The sequence below is a fragment of the Thermobia domestica genome, chromosome 6 (genome assembly GCF_964235325.1).
Source record: "Thermobia domestica chromosome 6, izTheDome1.hap1.1, whole genome shotgun sequence".
Classification (NCBI taxonomy): domain Eukaryota; kingdom Metazoa; phylum Arthropoda; class Insecta; order Zygentoma; family Lepismatidae; genus Thermobia; species Thermobia domestica.
In genome coordinates this window covers 191,651,225-191,677,167 of record NC_137459.1, presented here as the reverse complement: position 1 = coordinate 191,677,167, position 25,943 = coordinate 191,651,225, and the positions used below count along the sequence as shown (strand labels likewise).

General features: G+C 34.7%; 1 protein-coding gene across 4 annotated transcripts in view; it reads right to left on the bottom strand.

Annotated features, from left to right (window-relative positions):
* Window positions 1–25,943, bottom strand: part of LOC145688374 (uncharacterized) — a 726,484-nt gene that overhangs the window by 474,216 nt on the left and 226,325 nt on the right. Inside the window, exon 1 of one of the 4 annotated variants that reach the window (XM_081762540.1) lies at window positions 9,684–9,843. The exons of the other annotated variants lie outside the window; for them this stretch is intronic. Within the exon in view, the coding sequence (XP_081618666.1) occupies window positions 9,684–9,755 (72 nt within the window). The 5' untranslated portion in view covers window positions 9,756–9,843. Of the gene's footprint in view, window positions 1–9,683; window positions 9,844–25,943 lie in introns of those variants that run through there. 4 annotated transcript variants of the gene reach the window in all.

Genomic DNA, 25,943 nt, shown 5'->3' with positions numbered 1-25,943 from the left:
CAATGTGAATAAATTTAAACAATTTCTTGTCGACTGTCTTCTGAAGATTATACAAGAAACATTCCGAACGTCAAATATCGTTTTATTGTTTTTCCCTTTTGTTTTGTTCATTTCCATATTAATGACACTTCCAACTAGGTCGTCAGTTTCTACTACTCAGTTCTAAGTGAGAGTAGTTTTATGCAATGTTGGCCGATTTAACTATTGTCTGATAAAACTGTAGAAATTCTGTCTGACTAAAAGCTCTTCTCCGTTTTATGAGTTTTTGTTCATCATATGTAAATATTGTCGTGAAGACTTGCTTGATACCTTTGTGCTAATGTCACAACAATAGTTTCAAGTCTGCTGAGCAAAGGCGCCTACAGATGGCTATGTCTACTCTCGCTTTCTGCTTACATTTTTCATTAAACGATGGAGACACAGGGAAATTACTAATTCTACTTGAGGACTGAATCTTGTTTCAATGCACAGTAGCTTGTATAATTAATATTTTTCTATATAAGATGTAACTGTAGGCAGTAGTCATCCTTACGTGAAACACTGGTTAACTATTATGTAAAATTTCTGAAATGTTCGGATTAACTAACAATACGTAAAATGCATTATATTACTAAATGTCCTTTCGTCGGAACAACAATAACATTAAATTCCACTTAGCAAGAAGGAAGGGTCAACTAGTAAATATCCTTTCACTGATTTTAAGCAAATCTTTATTATAAATACACACTTCATTTACTTCCCGTAGCAGGTGTGATCATTTCGAGCTCAAAATTTGATGGCCAATAACTCAGGAACTAAAGGTCTCTACTTGACCAACCCTGAAATGTTAGTTGATTTTATCAAACTTAATTCGCGTGTATAATACTGTGGTTTGCATGTATCTGGTTCTTGAGTTTTTGGCTGTCAAACTAGCTGTTTGGACTGAAGAAAGTTGAAGCCCAAACTTCGACGACAGCTTCAGGACCGAAAATCTGCACAATATCAGGCGCGCACTTAGAAATTTACTTTGGAGAGAAGGGCGAAGTTTGATGATCCACCACTAATAGTTACTACGTCTATGTAGTATTGAACTGGTATTACCCTTCACCCGATAAAACATCTATATTCTCAGAAAAAAAAAGAAACTAAATTATTTTTATAAGGAAAGAAAGAGTACAGATGTAGTGTAAGAACAAATCTTTATAAGTGCATCAATCATTTCATTATTTGAGTAACCATAGTTTTCGTAATAAAGTGCAAAGATATCTTTCGATTACGAAGTTTGAGAGGGGTCCAGACCCGATGGACCATCCCCGTGGGTGCGCCTATGCACAACATAATATTTCATATACATAGTGATCTCATAAGAGCCTACCATGATGCCTATTTTGGCCAAAATCGGATGAGTTTTTACAGAAATTTCTAGATTTTACAGAGTTCAAACACAAATTCCATGGTCAATAACTTGGAAACTAAAAATCTGTACGCTATGTTTCATACTACACTCGAATGTGTACAAAGGTAGTCGTTAACGTTCCCCATGTTTATATATATATATATATATATAATTTATTTTTATGAAAAGTTATTTTCTTGAAAATAATTATTTTGTAAATTGGTCTCCCTTGCATTAGATTGCCTAAATATTGATCTCTTGGAGGTCAAAATTGGAAAGACATTTATCGAGATTTAAAAATAACATTATGTAATCACATATGCACCGCTTTGATTACTTTTTTGCCATTTTTCCGGAAGCACCATAATCTCGTCGCTATAGAAATTATATTGTTTCTGGTCAAGAAAATTGAGACACATGGATTTTACAGGCCTCTTTTGAAACTAAATTAACACAATTCATGGAGTTCAGCAGAGACCAAGGGGAATGCCAGTTTGACGGCGCTAGGTTTGGGCTATGAGATGGATGTATTGAAACCTCACAGCAAAGTTCTCTCAATTTCTGATGGGTCCTGAAAGTTGTATGCAGTTTGGCGTATATGATACCCTTTCCGTTCAGCAGTTACGGCCGTTTCTTTTGACTTCTTAGGGGCACTCGCGGTAGTCGTCTACGGTACAGGTCCGAGTCTATTGTTCTGCCCGGTGGCAGCAGCCCCTGATGCACGATGCCATTCCAATCCCACAAAACGCATAGCATAACTTTACTGGGCGTTAGTGTGGGTCTGCAATAGACTGTGGAGTTTCTTCTCACTTTGACCATGATCTTTTTCACATATTATTGTCGTAGGTTATCCACTTTTCATCATTTGTGAGCAATCGTTTCAGAAATGATTCAAGTTCGCTACGTTTCAGTGGGAATTCGCAGATAGAAGTTATATCGAGTAAACGCTTCTGACAGGAAACGGATATAAACCTGTCGCCCGGATATCCGAATCAAACCTAGTCATTTCGATAAACATAAAAATTATATGTTCATGCACAAAATACCTAGATGCCATAGACAACGTAGTAAGTCCCTGGGGCCCATTAACTCTGTTAGTATAAATAAAACCGTAGACTCACAGTGAAATAGCTATTGCATCAAAACTGTTCATTGGAAAGTCATGGTTTATAGTTCATTTTCTCCAGCACAAAACAAGCTTTCCAGAGATCCTATGTATTGGGGCCCATAATGTACTTGAACAGGGAAAATTGGGAGAATGTTGGAAAAGTTCCTTCTAGAAATCCCTCTCATCAATGTTGGACCTCTTTGGAGTGGCCCCTGGTAACAGCATGCAATCCAAGTGTATCTCAAAAAATACTTAGGGCAGGGCATAAGAAATGTGTGTACCAACTTTTTGAATTGACAGACAGAACAGATATAAGGAGAAAACGTGTATTGGTATACAAACTTCTCTGTCATACCTATTCCGGTATTCAATTCGCTGGTGATATCATGACTGCTTACGTGCCTGTGTTTTTTGACTTTTGTCAAAATACGGTCCAGTTTTTCTGTAATTGGTCGCCCACTGTGAGGAGCATCTTGACCATCGAAACTTCCAAAACGAAAGTCCCTAAACCTTGATTTGGTTGTTGCTTTTGATGACGTATCTTATCCACAAACAGCACAAATTTCTTCACGGGTCTACGCACTGTTTGTGTCTTTTTATCGAAATAAAATATCAAAATGCAGAGCAGTTTTGCAGAAAGTTAACTTACTTTCACGGCGCAATGTCTTACGTCTGATTATAAGAATTCCAACACTTTTCCTCAATTATTAGCTTCAACTATGCTGACAAATGGCGTTAGACCTAATGTATTGCGACTTATACACCCTGAAATTTAAAACGCTAACGTCATATCTTGCGCAGAAGGTTCAATACTCTTTTTAAACTACCTGATATGTAGAGTAAAAAAAAAAAAAAAAAAAAACAAAACTGTTTGCTCTACTGTATTTAGGAATCAAGATTACACTCAGAAAAGAATTGTTTACTTGAATTACAGTTACTTTTTTATGACTTAGTGTCACGTTTACAAGATTTTCCGGTCGAGGTATAAATTTACATGAATTACCGGACAGTATATTAGAATGTGGTTATATTGTTGAAGAAAAAAAAAAGGAATTTTGACAAAGCAGTTAATATTACATACTTGATATTTTCGTATCGTATATAATTGTATCAAAATATCAAAGAAATAAGATTAAATTATCTCAAGATTGTAGTAGCTACCATAAAATATAATGTGATAAGAAAAAATGAAATGAAGTCTTTAAGTTTTACGTCCCACGGATATGCCGGTTAGGCTAAAGGAGACGGTGATGATTGATGAGTGAAATGGTGGAATGAAGAAAGTGGGAGGAAACGGGAGAACCCCGAGAAAACCCACGAGCACGGTGTTTGTCCACCACAAAGTCTACACGGCGCCAGCTGGGATCGAACCAGGGACCCCAAGCACCGGAGGTGAACGCTCTACCACTGAGCCACCGCCCCCCATAATGGGATAAGATTTGTCACTACTTGTACATAGATGTATTTGCTAAGTTGATATTCCTCTCACACAGTTTACTAAATTCACTATGGCACTAAAGTGTCACATATTTTTCATATTACAGTAAAATAATAACTGACAAGCTATACAAAGTTCATTATGATTTCCCGGATTTAATGCTATTTGAATACTAAAGACTTATATGATTTTAGATATTTATTTCCATTAGTAAAATTATTACAAGAATAAGCAATAGAGAAAGTCTAGGATATGCACTGTGCTTTTTTTTATTTTGTTAATGCAGTAGAACTGTCTAGTATTTACCAGAATGATATTTCGGAATAGCAAGGGGCCACTCAGATTATATCCCCAATTCCGAGAGATAAAAAGGCTATCACATATCTCTATAACTTTGAATATGTATTTAAATTTAATATTGTGAATTTTATTACAATAAATTGACGATTGTCGTTGTATAAATCTTTTCAATTAAAGATAATATAATTGTCGTAATGAATCACCTTATAGAGAGCAAAATTTAAAAGTAACTCTGCAATTAAAAAAATATTATCTCATGGTAATGTTGCTTGAAATTGATAAACGTTATTACTAAATATTTCGATACAATAAGCTAATTTACTAATCAAAATTATTTTAATATTATGTATATAACTAATTTGTTTCCAGTGTTACGAATCCTCCAGATTTTAAATCTTATTTCTACTTAGAAAAAAAAATGAAATATCGCATTACAATAGTTTCAGTAACACAGTGAATCTAGTGAGATATTGGAAAATGACAAACAAAGTAACTTGAAATAAAAAAAAAAAAATCTCGTAGTCTGTGCAACAACCATTTTTTTTTTTTGGTAAAAATATGAGTGTACACAGACATAATAAGTGCTTCCCATAGATGTATTTGCGCAAATACTCATAAAACTGAACAATCAGTAAAATTACTCAAAATAAAAAAATCTGAATTGCTTCTACTCGCAAATGGGGGGTGTGTTATATTATTAATAGTGCGCTACAAATGTGAATGATTAATAAATCCAATGTATATTGCTCGCTTTGGTATCTGTTTGTAGCTAAATAGTGGACACCAATAGGATGCCTATTTAATATCCGAATATCCAAGGGAGAGATATAATCGATATCATAATAGATGTCCGATGCTGGTAAGTTAAAATACTATTACATAAGAAAATATGTACGTCGATGTTGAAAATTGTTATTTACAATTTCAAAACGACTTAGCTTGTAGATAGTAATATTATTTTACATTTCAAAGATACCTAGCTTAAAAAAAAGAACAGGCAATGTAATCACTAGACTAAGAAAAAATTAAATACAGGGATCTAACTTGTATGATAAGTGCATAAAGCAGTAGAACTGATGGTTTAATCACCACCAGTTCAATATCAGTTTACATGTATATTTCCTAACATTATTCCATTCATATTTGTGATATAATAAACAATAAATGGACAACAAATGTGAATAATATAATACATACTATATATCAACATATGCTCTTTCTCCTTGTAATTAAAGTCTGAAAATTATTAGATAAATATTTATTGATATAACTAGGTTCTCGTTTATATTAGCACTACGATTTTGTAGTCTTCTCCAAAAGCAAGCTACAATGTAATATGTATTAACATAATTAGAATAGAGAACCCACCGAGTTAGTGACAATTATAAGCCTCCAAAACCGTTGAGTTTAAAAACTTTAAAAAATGTACAAATGGTTTCCGTAAACTCTAAACTGTGGATAAGACAAGATATTACAAAATTGGAAAATCTGTTCAGTCAGGTACCCGTTTGATACTTGCTGCTGAACCTGTCTTATTTTTCTATGTCCAAAATTTAGAACGGAATATGCACTATTCCAAAATTGACTTTATGTGGAAGAAAATCATAAATCGAAAGACATACAACTAAAAGTGGCAGCCAGTGCATTAAGAATAAATATAAGAAACAGAACACTTTTTAAAATGTATACTCGTACATAGCTACATTAACATTTTAAATATGATAGTACTAAATATGATAATAATGTTCTTACGATTCCACGAGAGTGATTCAGGTCACTAACAACGTTAAACCCTTATGCTTCTATTGTTCGAATACATTAGTAACTTAGAAGCTCTTACTTTATACAACTACACCTTCAATTGTGTAACAGCGTTAATAATATGTTGATGTATATACCAAAACCAGTATTACTGTTTTAGTTTAATATTATAGTGAAGAAAAAGTACCAAAAATGTATTTCTTAGTATTACTGTGAAGAGAAACTATCATTTTGCTTTTTTTTTTTTTTTTTTTTTTGTCGATGTAGCAAAGCCAAATCTTGATCCGAATATTGCTTACATAACTATATTGTCATTTTATTAATACTAAAATCTGTAATTTTCTTTTAAAAATGTCCTACTATGTAATTTATACCTAGACACTTGTAAAATTAAACCTATTGGCTCGTCACTAGAGCTTCATAATCGTTGAGCGTAGAAACTTAAAACATGTGTGCTCTAAACTGTGGACATTGCGAAAATTGGTTCCAAAGAGGATTTCCGATAGAGTTGGGTCTATCTATGGGAAAATGGAACTTTTGTACAAGTGTTGCCTTAGTTTTTCTTTTCTTTTAATATGCTCCTCAAGGTAAATGTTTTTCACATTTATTACATTTTTTTAACTTCTAGATGTATATGTGCAAAGTTTAGTGTAGAGATGACTGAGATACACAATACGAGTGTGTCTACTTCACTAATTCAATATTATCGAACGTAGGCAAAGAAAATTTTTTTTTTTTGATTCCTGGGTGTGCACACATGAAATTTGAGAGCTCCTTCGTTGCTAAGCGGTCACCGTACGCGCCTTTGGCGTGGGAGATCTGGGTTCGATTCCAGGCGAGAGCTCATGTGATTCGGATTCTACGTTAATCAATAGGTCCATGTATCATATAGCCTCGCTGCTGAAATGAACGTTAAACTCACTCAACGAGTTCAATTGATAGGCGGAACCTTATGCTGCACAGAATACAATCAATTTATTTTTTACAAATTTTAGAAATTGTATGTCAAAAGAGTGTGAGGAGTTTATTATTATTATTATTATTATTATTATTATTATTATTATTATTATTATTATTATTATTATTATTATTATTATTATTATTATTATGTTACAGTTATTGTACGTCACTTTTGAATCATTGAAGTGTGAGATTTTTCTGGTGTCTTTTCTTATATACGAAATAAGAAGCTGTCATTCACTTCCACAAACTCAATGGGCCCATCGGGAGCACAGTGCCTCAGTGATAGAGCGCTTACCTCTGGTGCATGGAGTTCCTAGTTCGATTCCCGGCCAAGTAAGCTTGTGGTGGACAACATCGTATCCGTCAATTTTTCTTGGAATACTCCTGTTTTCTCATTCCATCAATTCTTCCATTCTCATTCACTTGCCTTAATTACCGTCTTCCTTAGCCTGAAGGGCATAATCGTGGGACGTTAAACTGAAAGATTTCATTTCATTTTCATTTCAGTAGGCCCATTCGTGACGCAGAGGTAGTGGCGCACAAAAGTAGTAAAATATTAAACACTGCGGATGCATTTGTTAATGTTCTTATAAAACATTTTAGTACTTAGATTACATTTCCGATTTAAAGTATAGGGTTTACTTAAAAAAAAAAAAAAAAACATAAAGAGTCAGATTGTTTTTTGAACTAAAAGTGAACAAATTGAAAAACAAGAGAGAGAAAGATGATCAAATATTCTTGACGATGTTTTATTCGATAAACTAACTGTAAGATGCAGACTAGAAGTGAACACTCCTTGTAAAACTTTTACAACAATCATTTAATAAAATAAGTGTAGTTGTATCAGATGGCCTTGGCACATGGGTCTCAGATGTAATGTGTATTCAATATCTTGGTTTCCTTAGCCGTTGTTGCTGGTTTTCTCTACCTCTTTCTTTTTGACAGTTCCCAATCGTCCTCACGACGATGGGAGAATGCCGCATGGTCAGACTGAAAAAGGGACATCCGAACCAGATCCAATGTTGTGTGACTTTACTAATCTCACGGAAACCGGTAGACCACGATGGTTAGTCTTGGGAAAGATTTTTGTTACACATTTTTCTAAGATCCTAATTTATTTTATCTCCCAAACTTTTTAATATACTTATATTCCTCACAGGTGTTGTCTTTTGTGGTTTGTTGATGTGTACTTCAGCAGCGGAATGTTCCTTCTTGTTACTGGCGTTTGCCTTATTTCTTCTTTTGAGTAAGAACGAAGTAAGATGTTAAAACGAAATTGCATATGAAACATGAACGTTTAAGGGAAGTGCATTACATATAGACAATGATACTGTATCTGAAAGTTTGGTAACAAAAGCTAGAAATAAAATTCTCAATAGATGCAAGAAGTAATTCATAATATATGAATCGTTTTCTGTTAAAAGGACGTATGCGCAATAAAAAAATGTTGGGAAATTATCAACACTGTTTTCTTACAAGATGGTTTGAATTATGAAAAAAATAAAATTACCTTATATTTATAACACGTTTCAAGAAACACACGTCCTCTTATGACAAATTGTTACATCTGCCTCTAAAATATTAATTTCTTTTAAAAAAAATAAAGCTGTGAAAAATGTTACATACGTTCTTTTAACAAAAATCGATTCATATATCTGAGAGGACGCTTTGTTCTTATTAGCATTTTATGCCGAACATTCGTGCAATTTAGGCGACACACTGGCGTGCAACTTTTAGTTCCACAATAGTTTAATAAACTGATTGACTGAAGTTTAACATTTTTCTTTCTTTTATCACCGCCGCTACATAACATGGCAGCTACTGTTTAAAGTAAAATTAGGAACATTTAGTCTTCTTATTCTAGGCAAATAACCTGTCCACGAATCGAACCCTTTATCATACGCGTGAACCAATTGGCCTCGAATAAGCACTGCCAGTATGTATTGCAAATCAAAGTTTTATATAGAAACAATTCACGCACGGCAACTTTAGCTGATGGGGTATAATCATTTGGTATTCAATCATGCAACCAAACTGTTGCACAACTAAAAATTACGTGTCAACGCCTATTTGTAGGCTAAAGAAGATATGAAAAATAGATGCGCGATAATGAAATGAGTTGTGCTTTCTTCATTTTTCTATTCCTTTAGCCTTAGTTTGTTTTAATTCATGACAGCATGCAAGAAATAGTAGTCAAAATTTTGATTCAAAATGTCTCAATATGAGTCACGAGTAGCTACGGAAACTTCTATAAAATCTCAGTTAGGACAGGTAGTTTGAAGACAGCTCGAATCATTTCTAGAACTTCGGTAACGTTTAAAAAAAAACAGTAGAAAGGAAGCTTTATGCCAAGAACAAGATTAAAACAATAATTAGGACAGCTGTTATTTGCTATTACATGATGTTAACAAAAACAAATTCAGAGTTACAATTGTCAACACATTTCAATAGGAAACGCCAAATTTATGCTTATTTTGACTAGTGATTTAGACACACACACACACACACACACACACACACACACACATATATATATATATATATATATATATATATATATATATATATATATATATATATATATACATATATATATATATATATATATATATATATATATATATATATATATATACACTCAAAGAAAACATGTTTTTGAAATTAAAACAATTGAAATGAACTAAATTCTGAATGAGGATTAATAAAATATGTAAGTATACCGCAAATTGATAGCTTACCCCATCTGAAGAAGAAGGGTTAATCCCAAGATACAGAAGAGAAACAAATTTTCTTGGCTCTGTAGTTGTCATTGTGCCCGAACTACACAGAAATGTACACCATCACTTCACAAATATTTCTGCACGAAGAATTTTCTACGAGATGAACTATGAACTGGCTGCTAACCACTGAATGCACAACACAAAACGCGTGACAGACAACGTCTCTACATGCCGGGCTCAGAAAAATTGCTTCAGAACTCGGAGACTTTCACTGGGTGACTGAGCAACTAACTCCAGCTGCAGAGCACGCGAGGGCGAACAAGTCTCGCTCTCTGCGTTATGTTAACCGCCTCTCGTTACAACATCAACCGCCTCTCTGTTGTTGTTGACCCAAGCAATAACAATTTAGACAACAGATTATCTCGTTCCTATCAAATGCTGCATCGATATTTAAGTTCTTTGAATCTGTTGAAATTATGATGATACTTGAAGTATCTAATTCGAGTTAACAACCACTTGAACATCAGTAACCTTTGAATAACTTTTATTTACTATACTGTACGTTCCTGTCTTAAAATACAAACAATCACGTTTCTTTTTAGAGTTCTCTGTTTTTATATTCATAGATGGCACGTTTTGATACAGAGATGTGCAAGAAGCTTCAAAGATACTGTGAATATACACCCATATTTGCTACAAGTCTATCGAAGGGTAACGGTAAGGTTCTTTAAAAAACAATAGTGCCGACTACCTTTATAGATATAAAATAGTGGTCACCATTCTTTATTTTAAATATTTTTTCCCGTTACCCTTCGATATAGTGTATAATTGTACATATGTATCAGAGTTTAGCGTTCCTTTCAGAAGCAAGGCTATATGAGACGTGGGCTTACAGCTTAATGTGAGATTCAAACCACATGAGCTCTCGCCGAGAACTGAACACAGGTCTCTCCAACTGAAGACAATTATGCTCGCCACATAGCCAAGAGGGAGCACCCCTCGGCAGAATTGTGGCAAATCTAGGTGTATATTCATAGTATCGTCGAAGCTTTTTGCATATCTCTGTATCAAAACGTGCTACCTGTGAATTTAAGTACAGATAACTATAAAAAGGAACGTGAGTGTTTGTATTATATTATATGGATCGCTTGGTGCCGAGTGGTTTAAGTCCAAGAAAAAAAATGTAAAAAATGGACTAATATTTTCATTCGCCCCTATACATGGGTACCTTTTTAAAAATATTTCTGTAAGCAGTAAATTATAGGACCATAAACTACATATCTATGATTTTGCTTGCCAACATAACAGAAATATAAATTGTTCATGAGGTGTTGAATTTCAAATTTCTCTCCTAGAAAATTTCAATTTTGGACTTAGGCCACTTTGCATTCAAGCGGCCTAAATTGTCCAAATTCAAGGAAACTTTTGACTGAGGAAGTTTAGTGAAGATGTTTAACACATTTGCAAAATATTGCAAAACCTAGAATATTAAATTCTACAACACTCATTTTCTTACTTACAACTTACTAATTCAATATATGACAACTCAGATGACTGCTTCCGTCAAGTGGACTTTTAGGTGGACAAACATCGCGCGCGTGAGTTTTCTCGGAGTTCCACGCTTTCCTACTACTTTCATCCTTCCATCACTATCATCCATCGCACCATCAACGTCTCCCTTAGCATAGGTGCATACTCATGGGGCGTTAAACTAAACTTAAAAAAAAAAAAAAACGAGTCCGATGGTTCATTGTTGCAAAAACAAAACCTTGCCATTGAGTCATATAGCAACTAGTTCACGAAGGACGGTTGTTACTAAACTGAATTTCACGGTTCAACAGACCATGGTGACCAGACCTTAACAGCCGGCTTTGGCCCTTGTGCCCTAGGTTCAATGTGTTTTCAGCACATATGCCGTAATGCCGATTTTCTTGACCAGAGTCCACTACTCATTCACAGGAAACTCTTCGATTGTCCTCACATACCGCTGGGACAACCTCGCCATCAAAATCCTCAACATCCATCTATCAAAGTGCAATCCATACTCAATACTACTTGACTTAGGTGACCACACGTAAACCAGTAGACCAGCCCGGCACCCTAGCCATACTTACCTTAGACAATTATTAACACGATTTTCACACCATTTTAATACACTCAAACGAATTTTTCACTCGTGTCAAGTTAGACCAACCACCAACACTAACACGGCCGGAACATATCTCAAAATAATGGGCTTTATGGGCTAATTAGTTTCTCTAATCCCAAATTTTGGGATCCTAACGTTTAGCGGGAAATTGGAATCAAAATGGGAAAGTCTAGCTTGACATCAAGCTAGAACCCCCATAGAGTTACAATGGTCCTATCGGAAAAAAATCAAATGCCAGAATTATGAGCTATTTATGGGTTTGATATCACTTCAATCAGTAGTTCCCGTCTCATGTAGTCTTGATATCGAAAAATGACGTTAAGCTCCAATGAATCAATTTCTTTCAGATGCTTCCGATCTCAAAGTTGGTGTATGCGGCACATACTGTATCTACAATACAAGGGATACATTTTGTCCATATTAGACATCTTGATCTTATTATCCGCATGATATTTGATAACCGCTATCTCTTCTAAAGTCCTAACTCCATTCATTTGCTTGTTCGTCTCTTTTGCACTAATGCTGTATTTTTGGCAGTTTTGCTTCCGAAAACCACAGAATCTGATGACCAACTTTCACGTCCATACAATATAATATCCACAATTACGCTTTTGTAAGATTCAATTTGTAATTTCTCCAATATTAGTTGCGATAAATACAAAGTTTTGAACGGAATAGTAATTAAGGCTGTGAGTGTTCTGTTTCATTAAGGCAATTCCTATAGTAGCATGTAAAAGATAAGTATGTTGTCACTGATTACAGAAACTTTCTACATATTTATCTACTGCTAATTCCAATGCAACATAGTTAAAAATTTTACAATATTGTTAGCATTTTAACGAGAAATTGGTAGACCTTATTCAGCTGAACAAAACAAAATGGGCGAGTGTAAAAAAATGCTTATGCGAAGTTTTCGAGAAAATGGAGGAAAATGAATTTGTTTGTAAACCTAAAAATAAATGGTGTACGAGGGAGGTCCACAGGGTTCGGATACCATACAAGACTTTGTAGATCAACATACATCTGTACACTTTCTCAATAGAATTACATTTATTTAACAGGAAAACGATTGATGTAGCATGAAAATTTGATCTTATACTTCATCTGTACTTTTTTCTCTTATAAGATCTATCTAGTTCCATCATTTTTTTCTGAAAACGTAGATGAAAGTATTTATTTATTTACTTACTCTTATTTTACATGGTGAAGTTAAGGCTAATCATGCCTTCTCTCCCACCATGCAATGATCAGAATTAATAGGACAATTACTTATCGTCTTTTCGGATGCAGAATAATACCCGTTCAATACTAGGACCTACATAATTAGAGTGGCTTGTACTATTGGACCCCCGTCACAAAACTCGGACCCATCCCAACAAAAATGTCTGGATGCGCAGCTGGCCTGTTTGAAAAAGATTCATTGCATCTGTACGAGTATCTGTTCAAGAAGAAATTACAAAGACAGAACAAGAAATACTAAATGACTCTGTACTATGTGTGTGTAACTTTCCCAGCAAGGTCAAAACCACTGGTCTGTGATATGCTTTGAATCATATGCTCCCACCCATCCTTTTTTCCTCGCATACAAACATGCTTACCTACAACTTCCTTATCACTTGCCTCTTACGTAGCAACCTGACATAAAATATTTTGATCACGCATGTTAAAAGACATAAAATACGTTTATTTTATGTGTACGTATGTTTGAATGTGTGTGTATTGCCAGGATATGTAAAGAAAAAGGGACAATTCAAGTTGATTTGTTGAAAAGTTTATGATTAATAAAAACGAAGGAGAAACGAGAAATGCATTTCACTTAATACTCTGCTAACTATGCTATATATATAATATAGTAATAATTATTATTGCTTCAATCAGAACGTCTGTCATAAAATTGGTTGGCTGAAATTTGGTGTCACTTTTCAGCACCGAGAATATATGAGACGTGAACGTACAGTTTCAAGTGGTCAAGACTTTCATTGGGAATCAAACCACCATATGTACCAAAGGCGTGCACACATGCAAGTAGACCATCAGAGACTCTCTCTCTCTTAAAAGATACATGGTGATGACTTCTACGCATAACTCATATACGTTCTCTCAATTACGGATAGGAAACGTTCAATTTATCTTTGGAATCAAAGTTGATTTACAATGTGTTCTACTCAAAAACGTTTTCTACAATAGCAAGTCAAAAATTCCATCCTCCAAGAGGAAAGCAAGTAAACGTAACTAAAACTTCTGAATAAAACGTATTAGAGATGTTCACAAACTGCTTTTTTCTTTTTAATAATGCAGATCAACATACTGTTCAATACAAATGCTATCATATGTGAGACGTGACTATACACAGTTTAATGTGAAATCAAAATCATGTGTGCTTGCTAGTTCATCGGTAGTGTGCTCCTCTCGTCTGTGTGAGGGACCTCCGTTTGGACCCGAGGCCAAGTGAATTTGCTATGACCAACATTGTATATATGAATTTTCTTAAGGTCCCTTTTCATTCGACAATTCTTCCAATTCTCATCCATTTCAATGAAGCATCCGTATTCTTTAGCGTTAGCAGCATAACCATGAAACATTAAAGTTTTCATATTTTTACATGTGCTCCCATGCGAAGCGAACCGCGACCTTACGCATCAAAGGTAGCAATGCTAATCGTTTGAACTGTAGTAGAGAATATATTATATGAATAACAGCAAAATAATTTCAGAGCTGAAAGCACTGCCTAATATAAATAAAAAAAGTCTTACAGAACATGGGTCTGAGATGGCTCCTTTTGAGAGTTATTACCATCTAAAATCGTGAAAGAAAACGAATTTCGGAGCAAAATAACTCGGACATTATAGACAACACAGTATAACATGTCATAAAAAAATGTATTTAATCCTCTTAAACCAACTATTGCATTAGAATCCTTAAAGAGCTATGATAGGAATTTCCTGTCTATTCTTCGAGTTTTAATACATATATACCTAGGTATTTAGGGGTCCATATCTTCCTGATGAGAACGATAATTTGAGAGGCCCTTCTTCATTGAGGCGAGAAATTTCAAAGTTCAAATAGTAGTCAGCATTATTTATTATTTTATCCGACAATTAAGCAACACTCAGCTCATGATAAATCTATATGCCCTTCTATTTTAAGTGTGCCCTCGGAAAATATGTGAAACATACTTCGGCCCCACTCCTGCGGCCCTTTTAGAGAGGAAACCTTGTCTTTGCTTATGGAAAGAACCCTGTTCGCATCCAACTGTTGAAGGATCTCGGCCACAGCAACTTGTCCCTCGTCTTAAGAGGAGGGTACGGGAAAATACACATTGAGAGCAGCGCTAGCAGGGGCACGCTTGAAATAGAAATGCTCCAGTGTTGCTGTCTCTTTTGCTATTAAACAAGATAAAAAAAAATGAGTAACATGATATCTTTTAATAATAGAAAGAGTGTTCAAATTTAAATGAAAAGTACACATACACTGTTGTGTAATGAGTATGACACAAAGAGCTACTTGTTTTGTAATGACACTTAGGCTTATTTAAAAAATACTCACACATACTATTTATCAATATTATCGCTGTATATATTCATTCATATTATTTATCCAATCAGTTTATTTGAATATAATGCACATATAAAAAGGTAGAAGGAAACACTTGACGTGATTTTTAATGGCTTATTTAAAATAATAAAAAAGATCACTTCATAATAATGATGATAATTTGTAATTGTTCTATCAGAAAAAAAAGACATTAATAACGCAGGAGTGTCACGATCTGTTACTGCTTATAATTTCTACGCCAACATTAGTATTTCGTTTCTGATACTGGAAGAATTTGCCACTATATGGATATGCATATTTACTAAATATAGAAAAAAAAATTATAACGTGTAGAAAGTGTTTAAGTCGTATCATACTCATACCATGTGTATGAGTAAAAGGAAAAGTGAAAAAAAAAAGTTAATTATGCTTTAACTGAAATGTTCATTGTTAACATGCGCTGTTTTAACACTATGAAATACACCTGCTTTTAACAGTGATCAATTTAATTATGTTCCTAAAAGATATCATTGATACCAAAGGTGACTATGAAGGATTTCTTTTCAATTTATGGATTTATATAGAACTAAACCGTGGAGATTTTAGCATCCATCCTCTCTTTCATTGTCTGCCACAATACAATAACTGTGAAGTTGTACTGGGAAACTACGTTTATGTTTAATACAATTTTGTTTTGATTTTCACATTATCTTAAAAAAAATGACTATACTCCATACATCGTTTAACTTATACAGGGTGTTTCAAAACAACAATAACAACGTTTGGGAGGTGAATCCTAACACCAAGATAAGACAAAAAGTATAGACCAACCTGGGTGCAAAAATGCTTTCTTTCGGAGTTATAGGCTGCCGAAAACATGAAAAAAAATGAACTTTAAAGGTATGCAACTCCAAAATTATGGGACCTACCGTAGTCGGGTCGAGACTACACTTAGGAGCTAGTATGTGCTCTAACCAAATATCCAAGCTTCAGAATCCTGTTGTACTTCCACAACAATTTTTAGAGAGGTAGTTGGTGAGTACTTCAGATTATATGCCTGTAGCCAAACTGCCTCTATAAAAATTGGTACAGAAGTACCGCAGGATTATAAAACATGTATTTTTGGATAGCGCACATATTAGTTCCTAAGTGAAGTGTTGATTCGATTAAGGTAGGTCCCATACATTTGGAGTTACATACCTTTAAAGTTCATTTTTTCATGTTTTCGGTAGCCTATAACTCCGAAAGGAAGTATTTGTGCACCGAGGTTGGTCTATACTTTTTGTCTTATCTTGGTGTCAGGATTCAGCTCCCAAACGTTGTCGGTGTTGTTTTGAAACACCCTGTATTTATATATCATATCAAAACGAAATCTATTAGTTTAACGTCCTACAATTATAATGACTAAGTTTAGTGAATTATGATGAAAGAATCGGTGGAGTAAGAATGTGGTAGGAAACGGGAGTTCCCGAGAAAACCCACAAACACGATGTTGTCCACCACAAACGTACTTGACCGGGAATCGAATCAGTGACCCACGCACACAAGGTAAGCGCTCTATTACTGAGCCACCGTGTCCGCTTCATGTCAAAATGGATGCAGGTCTCGAGGGGCTTTCCTACGAGGGGCTCAAGCATGATTCATGGTATGGGTTAGAGGGGTACATTCCATGTAAAACTGTACATAAAATGTATTATTTGTCGAAGAGAAACGTCAAACTATGGACAAACAGACAAATACAAATTAAATATTAGAGACTAGAAAACGTGTGGTCTTCTTTTCTCTCAATCCTAAGTTGACATCAATTTTAACTATGTACATTTACGCCACGTAACTACTGCTTAACTGCGACTTAGCATATCTGAAAGAGAATTAAAAAGTGAAAAACACAAAAAATTTGCTTAAAAAGAAATGGAGAATTTAGAGAAAGCTTGTTGCTTGTAAGTCAAAAGCCACACCCAAGCAAGAGAACAATATTCGAGATTGAGGGCAAGTATGTGCATTACTTTATCATCATATCAGTCAAGGATAGGTCCGTAAGGTAATGAAAGGCAATTCTTTCTTTCCATTGGACATCACAGTGTATATGAATGTATCAGCTGTTGATTATAAAATATTTACCGTTAGTACAAATGAATAATTGTTACTAATACTAAATAATTATCTGGCTACAACGTAGGACACTTTTTTCATGAAATGATATCGATAAGGCACCTTGTACCTTTGTTCTCCTGCATGTTTATATAGTTTAACGCCTCATAACTATGCTGCGAGGCTAAGGAAGACAGTGAGACGATACTTAAAGAAAGCGAGTGGAATGAGGAAATCGGGAGAAAACAGGAGAAACCTGAGAAAACTTGGAAACGGAAGAACTCGACAAAACCCATCTACACGTTGTTTGTCCATCACAAAGCACATTTGATGGGAGCTATGATTAAACCAGGGTCTCTATGCAGCAGAGGTCGGCGCTTTACCACTGAGCCACAGCGATTCATAATATGACTCGTGGTCGTAGCCGGAGAGAAGTAAAATGAAGATGGCATGTGTATTCCATTAGAAGTGAAAATCTTGTTCAGAGATCTAGTGCAATAGAAAGCCTCCGAATTTTGTAACATTTCTGCAAATTTTCAGTGCCTCACTAACGGAGTGGTCATGCTAGCGCTGGAAACTAGGAAATAATACACATGTTTGTGAACAAAAGTAATAAAAAAATATATTTCATTCGCACCGTGAGAGAAACTAGACATAATTAGTATAGTTATAATGTAATAACAGTTCTATTAGAACATAAATTGAGCAACGATCATGAGACAGTATATAAAATCTTACGTACAATATACTCATCAATAGTATACAGTGTGTAACGTATATATACATTTTATACGTCATACGATTATATTTTTTGCCTGTTACATTGGGTTAACAGCATTATCAGCATGCTGAAGAGCAGTTTTTTTTCTTTTATTTTCTTTTATTTCTTTTTTAAAGAAGGACATTTCATTAAGTGATACAAAATTGATTACATTTGGAAGACAAATAATTGATATGTGAGAGCTTCCAAGAAAAAAAAAATATTCATTGCCAGTTTCTTTACACTAGACCAGCGTTTCCCAGCCTTTTTCAACTTGCGGCACACTACGGGTGTTACTTGGATTCTCGCGGCACACTTATAGTAATATTTGTAAATAAAAAAGCAGTGGTATTTTTTCTGTGATTATTGATCTCCTTCTCACAGAGAAGAAAGCTCTATCACTGTTTTTTTCCGTGTGGTAAATCATTATGCTTATTTTTCATTCTAATTTAGAAATAGAAAACAATTGCAGTGAAAAATTAAACTCAGGTTTTTAAAAATACCCCTTTTTTAAAAAAAAAAAAAAAACTGTACCGACGCAACCTTTTATAAAAAGGAAGATCACTAAATAACGAACGAACAAACAAATCTCTCTTACTTTTAAAACAAAACGTAAGTAATTTGTCGAAAGGATTGAATGATATTTTAAATTTTCAAGTTACGAAATAGTCTGCAACAATAAAGAAGCAATAATGGTCATAACAATGATAACAATTTTTTTCAAGATTAGAAATGAACAGGACAGTAACCCGGTATGAAACTTAGAATTGTAGATTCACAGTAGAGGTTCATAGTAATGTGAAATACAAATATACATTTTCCCCTATGTTTTGCAATTTGACTGCTATAAAATTAATAATTTTGTTTCGATTCCTCGCGGCACACCAGCGACCCATTCACGGCACACCAGTGTGCCGCGGCACACCGGTTGGGAAACGCTGCACTAGACTATGTGTGTAATAGTTGTACACATAGGGTTAACGCAATATAGATCCTCGAAGGAAGGAATATATCAAACTACTTATCTACGGCAAGTGTAATGTCGTAAAGAACTTTGCAAATTGGTAAATGTGGTTGTGATATTTTATAAGGACTCGTGAGATCAGTGAGGTCAAGCAGTGTCAGATCCGGTCAGAAGAAAGATGAGTGACCATTCGTACTTACCACATGGTGTTACAGCATTGCAGGTCTACGTCATAAAGACAATTGCGGAGCTACCTGATCGAAAGAACAAGCAATCTTCAATTTAGAAGCCAGCGTTAAGGCGAATGAAGTCTAATTGTTAACAACATATCACCGCAAAGGGATCGTTGTCACAAGTCGCCTGATTTCTAAGGCGTCTTGCACCATGAGTTTTAATTATTATTATTATTATTATTATTATTATTATTGAAAAAAATGAAATGAAATCTTTGAGTTTTACGTCCCACGATTATGCCGGTTAGGCTAAAGGAGACGGGGATGATGAGTAATGAATGAAATGGTGGAATGAAGAAAGTGGGAGGAAACAGGAGAACCCCGCGAAAACCCACGCACACGGTGTTTGTCCACCACAAAGTCCACTTGGCGGGGGCTGGGATTGAACCCGGGACCCCAAGCACCAGAGGTGAACGCTCTACCACTGAGCCACCGCGGCCCTATTATTATTATTATTATTATTATTATTATTATTATTATTATTATTATTATTATTATTATTATTATTATTATTATTATTATTATTATTATTATTAAGAATAAAACTTACAGAATTCATATACCGAAGGAATGGAGAAAAAGTAGCTAACGAGGAAAGTACTAGAAGTAGTACGCGGGGATTTGCATGTGTTATATATTGTTGGAAAGGTCACACTGAGTATACCTTACATGTGAACTATCTTGCTTGAATGGGATCTGTAGGAGGCGAGGGAACATTTGAATATCAGAAAAAGGCACTCTCCGAAATACCAGAAAACGTGAACAAAATAGAAAGCTATGATGTAATTGTTTTGAGACGTTGTGTATATATATATATATATATATATATATATATATATATATATATATATATATATATATATATATATATATATATAGGTTAAAAAGGTAGCTAAATACGAACCTGACATCAAATGTTTACAAATCAAAATGGCGGATCCAACGTGGCGGACACAAATTACAGAAAAAACAAGCTATGGATCTGAAATTGGGTATATAGAGATATTCGACATCACAATGTATGAATCGGATACCAAAAGTGTAAGATTCAAAATGGCGAATCCAATATGGCGGACCAAATGCACAACACCACTATGGAATTGAAAGCAGATAGGTGGAGGTTTACGCGGTCGCTGAGTACGAATCCAGTGTTAAAAGTGTATAATTCAATACGATGGATCCAGTGTGGCGGACGAAAATTGCAAAAAAATGTGTACAGAACGGAAATATATTATTCTTACACATGTAGTAGAAAATATCCATAGTACATAACGGGGCAAGTAGGGACAGGTGATGTTTTACAATAAACAGGGAGCATGTTTTGCTATACAATCATGCCAAAATTACAAGCACGGAAAGCAGGACAGGTTTTGTAGCGCACATGAAAGTTTTATGATATGAACAAAGTGCAATCATAAACAATAATTATTTTACTATCAACTCCCTCCCTCGTCTCCAAAAAGATACGCGGGGATCGGCATGTGTTATATGTTGTTCGAAAGCTCGCACCGAGTACACTTTACATCTATAACATCTTGCTTGGATGGCGCCTGGAAGGAACGTTGCGATTATTTGTAGATATCATTTGAAGATCGGAACAATGACAGTGAAAAATGCGCGTTGGAGTTTGAAACTTCGTTAAGCTTCCATAACTGTCTTTTCGGTTTCACATTATGATATGTACTCTTGTAAGCCTAATGCATGACAAATATCCACTATCATGAGTAGGGATGGTACCGACATCGAGACTAGTCTCGATCTCGTTTCTGTCTCATCTCTAATTCGCGACTGAGATGTGCTTTTCCAAATCGAAACTAGATCGAGACGGAGTTCAGGCTCGTTTCGATACACAGTCGTCCATTCTGTACTGTTGCACTTTTTGTCCGCCATATTGGATCCGTCATATTGCATTTTGCACTTTTAACATTGGATTCGTACTCCGCGATCATAAAAACCTCTACCTAGCCGCTTTCAGTTCCATAGCAGTGTTTTGCATATTGCCCACCATATTGGATCAGCCCTTTTGAATTTTACACTTTTGGTATCCGATTCATACATGGCGACGTCGAATATCTCTACATAACCAATTTCAGATCAGATCATTCCGCCATGTTAGATCCGATGTTTTGATTTGTAAACATTTGATGTCAGATTCGTATTCACCTACCCTTTAAACCTATATATACACAACCTCTCATACTTTATAAAGTGAATATTGCTTTACATTGTGAAACTACGGTAGACTTCTTAACAATAGTGATCCAATATTCTGCCTAACCAAAAGTAACAGACTTTATCAGCTCCGGTTTTCAATAGACGGATAAAGAGGGAGCTGGAGCATATATTCGGGACGCAGAACCTATATTATTGCGTAATAATTTTTGCTATCACATAAATTGTTGCAGCACAGTGTGAGATTTCTACAACTTAATTTTACAAAAAGAGGACTAGAGCCTTGATTATTCATATTCTTCGGATAATAAATTAATTTTAAAAAAAAATCCTACCTCTCTGTTACCGTATTTGATATGGGGATGAATATTAAAAGTAGAAGTTGCCACGAATTTCAACTATTTTCGATTTCAAAAATGGGGTTATATTTAAGGTGAACCGGTTTCGCTTCTTCATTACAGATCAAAAGTGGAAGTTGCAGTAAATTTCTACCCTTTGGGTTTCAGCAGAGAAACAGAGATAGTCGTGAATATATAGATGCTCCTTATTTTTCTACTTCCGAGTTCTAGTCACGCTCCTAAAATGGTTCTATATCAAGTCAATGTGACTCATTCGGAAAAGTAGCTCTACTCAATAATATTAAGTGATGCCCCAAGCGACCTCAAGTTTTGATTTCATTTACAGTGTACAATATGAGACAAAAATACAATTTAAGTTTGAAAATCAATTGTTAGTTAACAAACTGTTATTATGAAGGTAGTAACTTACTATTAAATGATTAGATATAAGCTGGAAGTAACGTCAGACGTGTTTGTGGTAAAATGCAACCACAAAAGATATGTCAAGTGTCCCCTTCTTAGTAAAAATTTTGGAGCTGAGTTCAAATTGATGGATTTCAAGGTGGTTTTCAGGATGGTATTATGCAGCAATAGATGTGGTTCTATCTTCACTACCCCTATCCAAAATAATATGATTTCTTTATTTATCACTTAGGTGAGGTGTACAAACTTGTTTCTAGGTTCAAATTAAAGAGTAAGAAAGACAGTTCTAGTTGTATGCATGCGCACAGATAACTTTTCTTTGTTTTGCGCTTGGCAGCGACAGTAACGAAGATGACGTCTCCTCAAGAAAAGGAATTTTGTGTTTTGCAGTTTGTTAGTTGTAAATCAGTTAATACATTTCAACGTGAGTTTCGTAGAGAGTTTAATCATGATCCTCCAAATACCAACAACATTCGTTGATGGCATAACTAGTTTGAAAGGACTGGTTGTCTGTGTAAGGGTAAAAGTACGGGATGACCACAACATTCTCCTCAGACACTTTTTGGAGGTCCATGTCTCATATAGCCTTGGTGCTAAAAAAAGGTTGCTTAACTTCAAAAAATAAACAGAAGAAATCACGAAATAATATTATCCTAACCCACATTTTAAAACATTTCCTTGATCAAAGTACTATGTTTAAATCGATAAAATAACGCAATATAAATACAGGCTATATAGTTTGATGAATTCGATAAAATCTGATAATAGTATATATATGTCTGCAATAAATATCTCCATCCTATCTATGGAGATAATCATCTACAATATCTTAGAAAAGACAGTATAATGTATTTGAAAGCACAGGAAAAGTGTTGTACACATAAATATTAAGTCCATATCTTATCGTTGATTTGTGACCAACTACCATTCAGATTTTTGTTTAGGCAGTTGTACGAAATCCCATAAGAGGACACAAGTTAGTAGTAGGTGCTTCGTCTGAATTTAACCTCCATAATATACCACAGCAACAATTATAGTATCTAACAAGACATTCCAGTAAATTTTCTAGTGTTGCGTAACTGATAAATGGCTACAAGTCGAATCCTACGTTGAAGACCTAGAAGTGTTAATGATACACAGACACCTTCCGTTGTCAGAAGCCGAAACGCATAATTCTAATAAATTGCAAAGTTTTTTTTTCTTAAAACCTTGAGTAAAAGACAGAACTCTCCACATATGCAAAATTTCTTTGTAGATCCAAAGAAGAAAACGATGGTATTTGCATCAAGGTTGCATTGATAGTACGAAAAGGGAGTTGGCGTTATGGTTTAGACCTCAACACTGGATGACCGCCAGAGTCACGCGGTACGTTCACCAGGCAGTGAAACCCCCGCAACCGCCAACACTCGCCACAGCTTCCACCCAGACGAAACCAAAATAGGAAAATTGAAGTCCAAAACCCTTTAATCCCATCTTGTGTCTCTTCATCTCGCAAACCATTGAAACTGATGCACGAAATCTTAGCTCCTCCTATAAATGCAATGTAATTTACTCCAAACAATTACTTGATTTACGGTTGCTCATTTCTTCAGCACTAAGTTAGTCTCAGATCTTGTGAAGAAAAGACAGTACGAAAAAATAGAAAAAGAAGCACACAAATTATATAGTCCTTGACTAGAAGATTTTTACTAAATATCATTTCAAATTAAATAGGAATTTTGGTCTATTTTAACTAGGCCTGTAATGAATCCGCTAAAAGTTAACAATTAAATTAATCAACTAAAATATTGTTAATTTCTATGTAATCAATTCAATTTAGTTACTTTTTTTTTAAAAAAAGATCATAATCAAAAAGATGTAAAAGAAAAAATCATAGGTAAATTTACAATCTGTTTGCCAAGCCTCTATGTAAATCAATTTTCATATATAAAGTAAAATTACTAATATGAAATGGTGTAAAATTACATTTTTGTCAATAAAAATATCGCATTTTCTTATAAATTTATTGTAAATTTGTAAAAAAATGTAATTTAATTTAAGGAAATGTATATCAACTTAGAAAATGAAGGGTAAATGATTTTACATTGATATTTGGTAATTTAAACTACCTATTTTTTTATTCTGTAATGTAAAAATAATATATGAGCTATTTTTGATCCTCAAAAACCATTTGTAATGGAAATTCTGCATGGCTTAATTCAAAAATTTTATGGGCGGTTCCAATAGTTAAAATAAAAGTGATTGGGAACTAACTTCCAACTACATTTTTTCTGGTATATATATACAACGGGTGTTCAAAAAGTAACTATGCAGTGCATGTTGTGGTGTGCTAAGTGATGACTGATATGATTGTCAATTAGTAATACATTTACCATTGTTTAACGTGCAACTGTGCCTTCAAGAGCAAGGGGATCACTTCCAGCATCTCTTATAACTTCTATGACATTAAAGTTTAGCTTCGAGTTAATTTCAGTTGTTTAAAGTGGTTTATGGAAAATAAAATACGGCAAGTTATGAGGTGCATAGTTACTTTCTGAATACTCTGTATATATATATATATATATATATATATATATATATATATATATATATATATATATATATATATATATAACAAAGTAATGGAAATACGTGTAGTCTCCACTGTTTGTGACACTTAAAGTGTCTGAAGTTATAATACTGAGTATGCGTGTGGAGAGCCTGGAGTGTTATCTATGGTACATCAGGTGGGGTAAAACAGAGGTGCAGACATAGACGATACAAAACAGGAGATTTCTTGGAGTTTCAAATGACTCTAATTTGTTAGTTAAAGAGGTTAAAAGAAGTTAGCGCAAGGGTTATAAAGTGGTCAGTATATTAGATGTGTTGTGAGAAGGAATGTCAAAAGTAATGACGGATTACAGAACTCACGGCAAAACAATACAACATCGACGAAGAGTAATATTGAACGGAAGAGAAACCTAAGTATCAGGAATCGTTAGGCACTGAACAAGATTGTCACCAAGCGCCGTAAAGGAAATCAATAGCACCTGGAACAGCAGAGGCTACTGTGTCTATCACAGTTCGATCTAGATGTTTAACTAAATATCAACGATTGGATTGCAAATTCCAAACCTATGATCACCGACAACAAGGCTTTAATCGAAAAAAAATGGTGCAAAGTAGTGTTTCTTCCAGGCATACTTTCAGTAGGGCTCAGTCCTCAATAATTGGCCAACCTTTTCCTCCCCGGAGATAAATTAAAATTGTGTTAACGTATACTTCTTGTGCAGTACATGTCCTTTAGTAAGCAGTATCACAGTACCACCTCTGAAATTTTACTTGCTCTTTTACCCCGTACAAAATTTCCTGAAAGGAAACCTGGTGCTGAGAACATCTAAAGTGAAGCTCCAATAATTGGAGATGCGAAAATGGTCCAATATACTCTCTTTTACCACATTTCAAACAACAATCTGTGTTTATGTATAGCTGTTGGCTAATGTCTAAAGAGGCTTATGATCCGAATCGTCTCCTGTCTACCTTGAAACATGACAGCAGCTCTGTGACAATGTGGACAGTAATTTCCTGGTATTTTGTGCTTCATGTGATTACACTCACAGAACGCGTTATTGTCA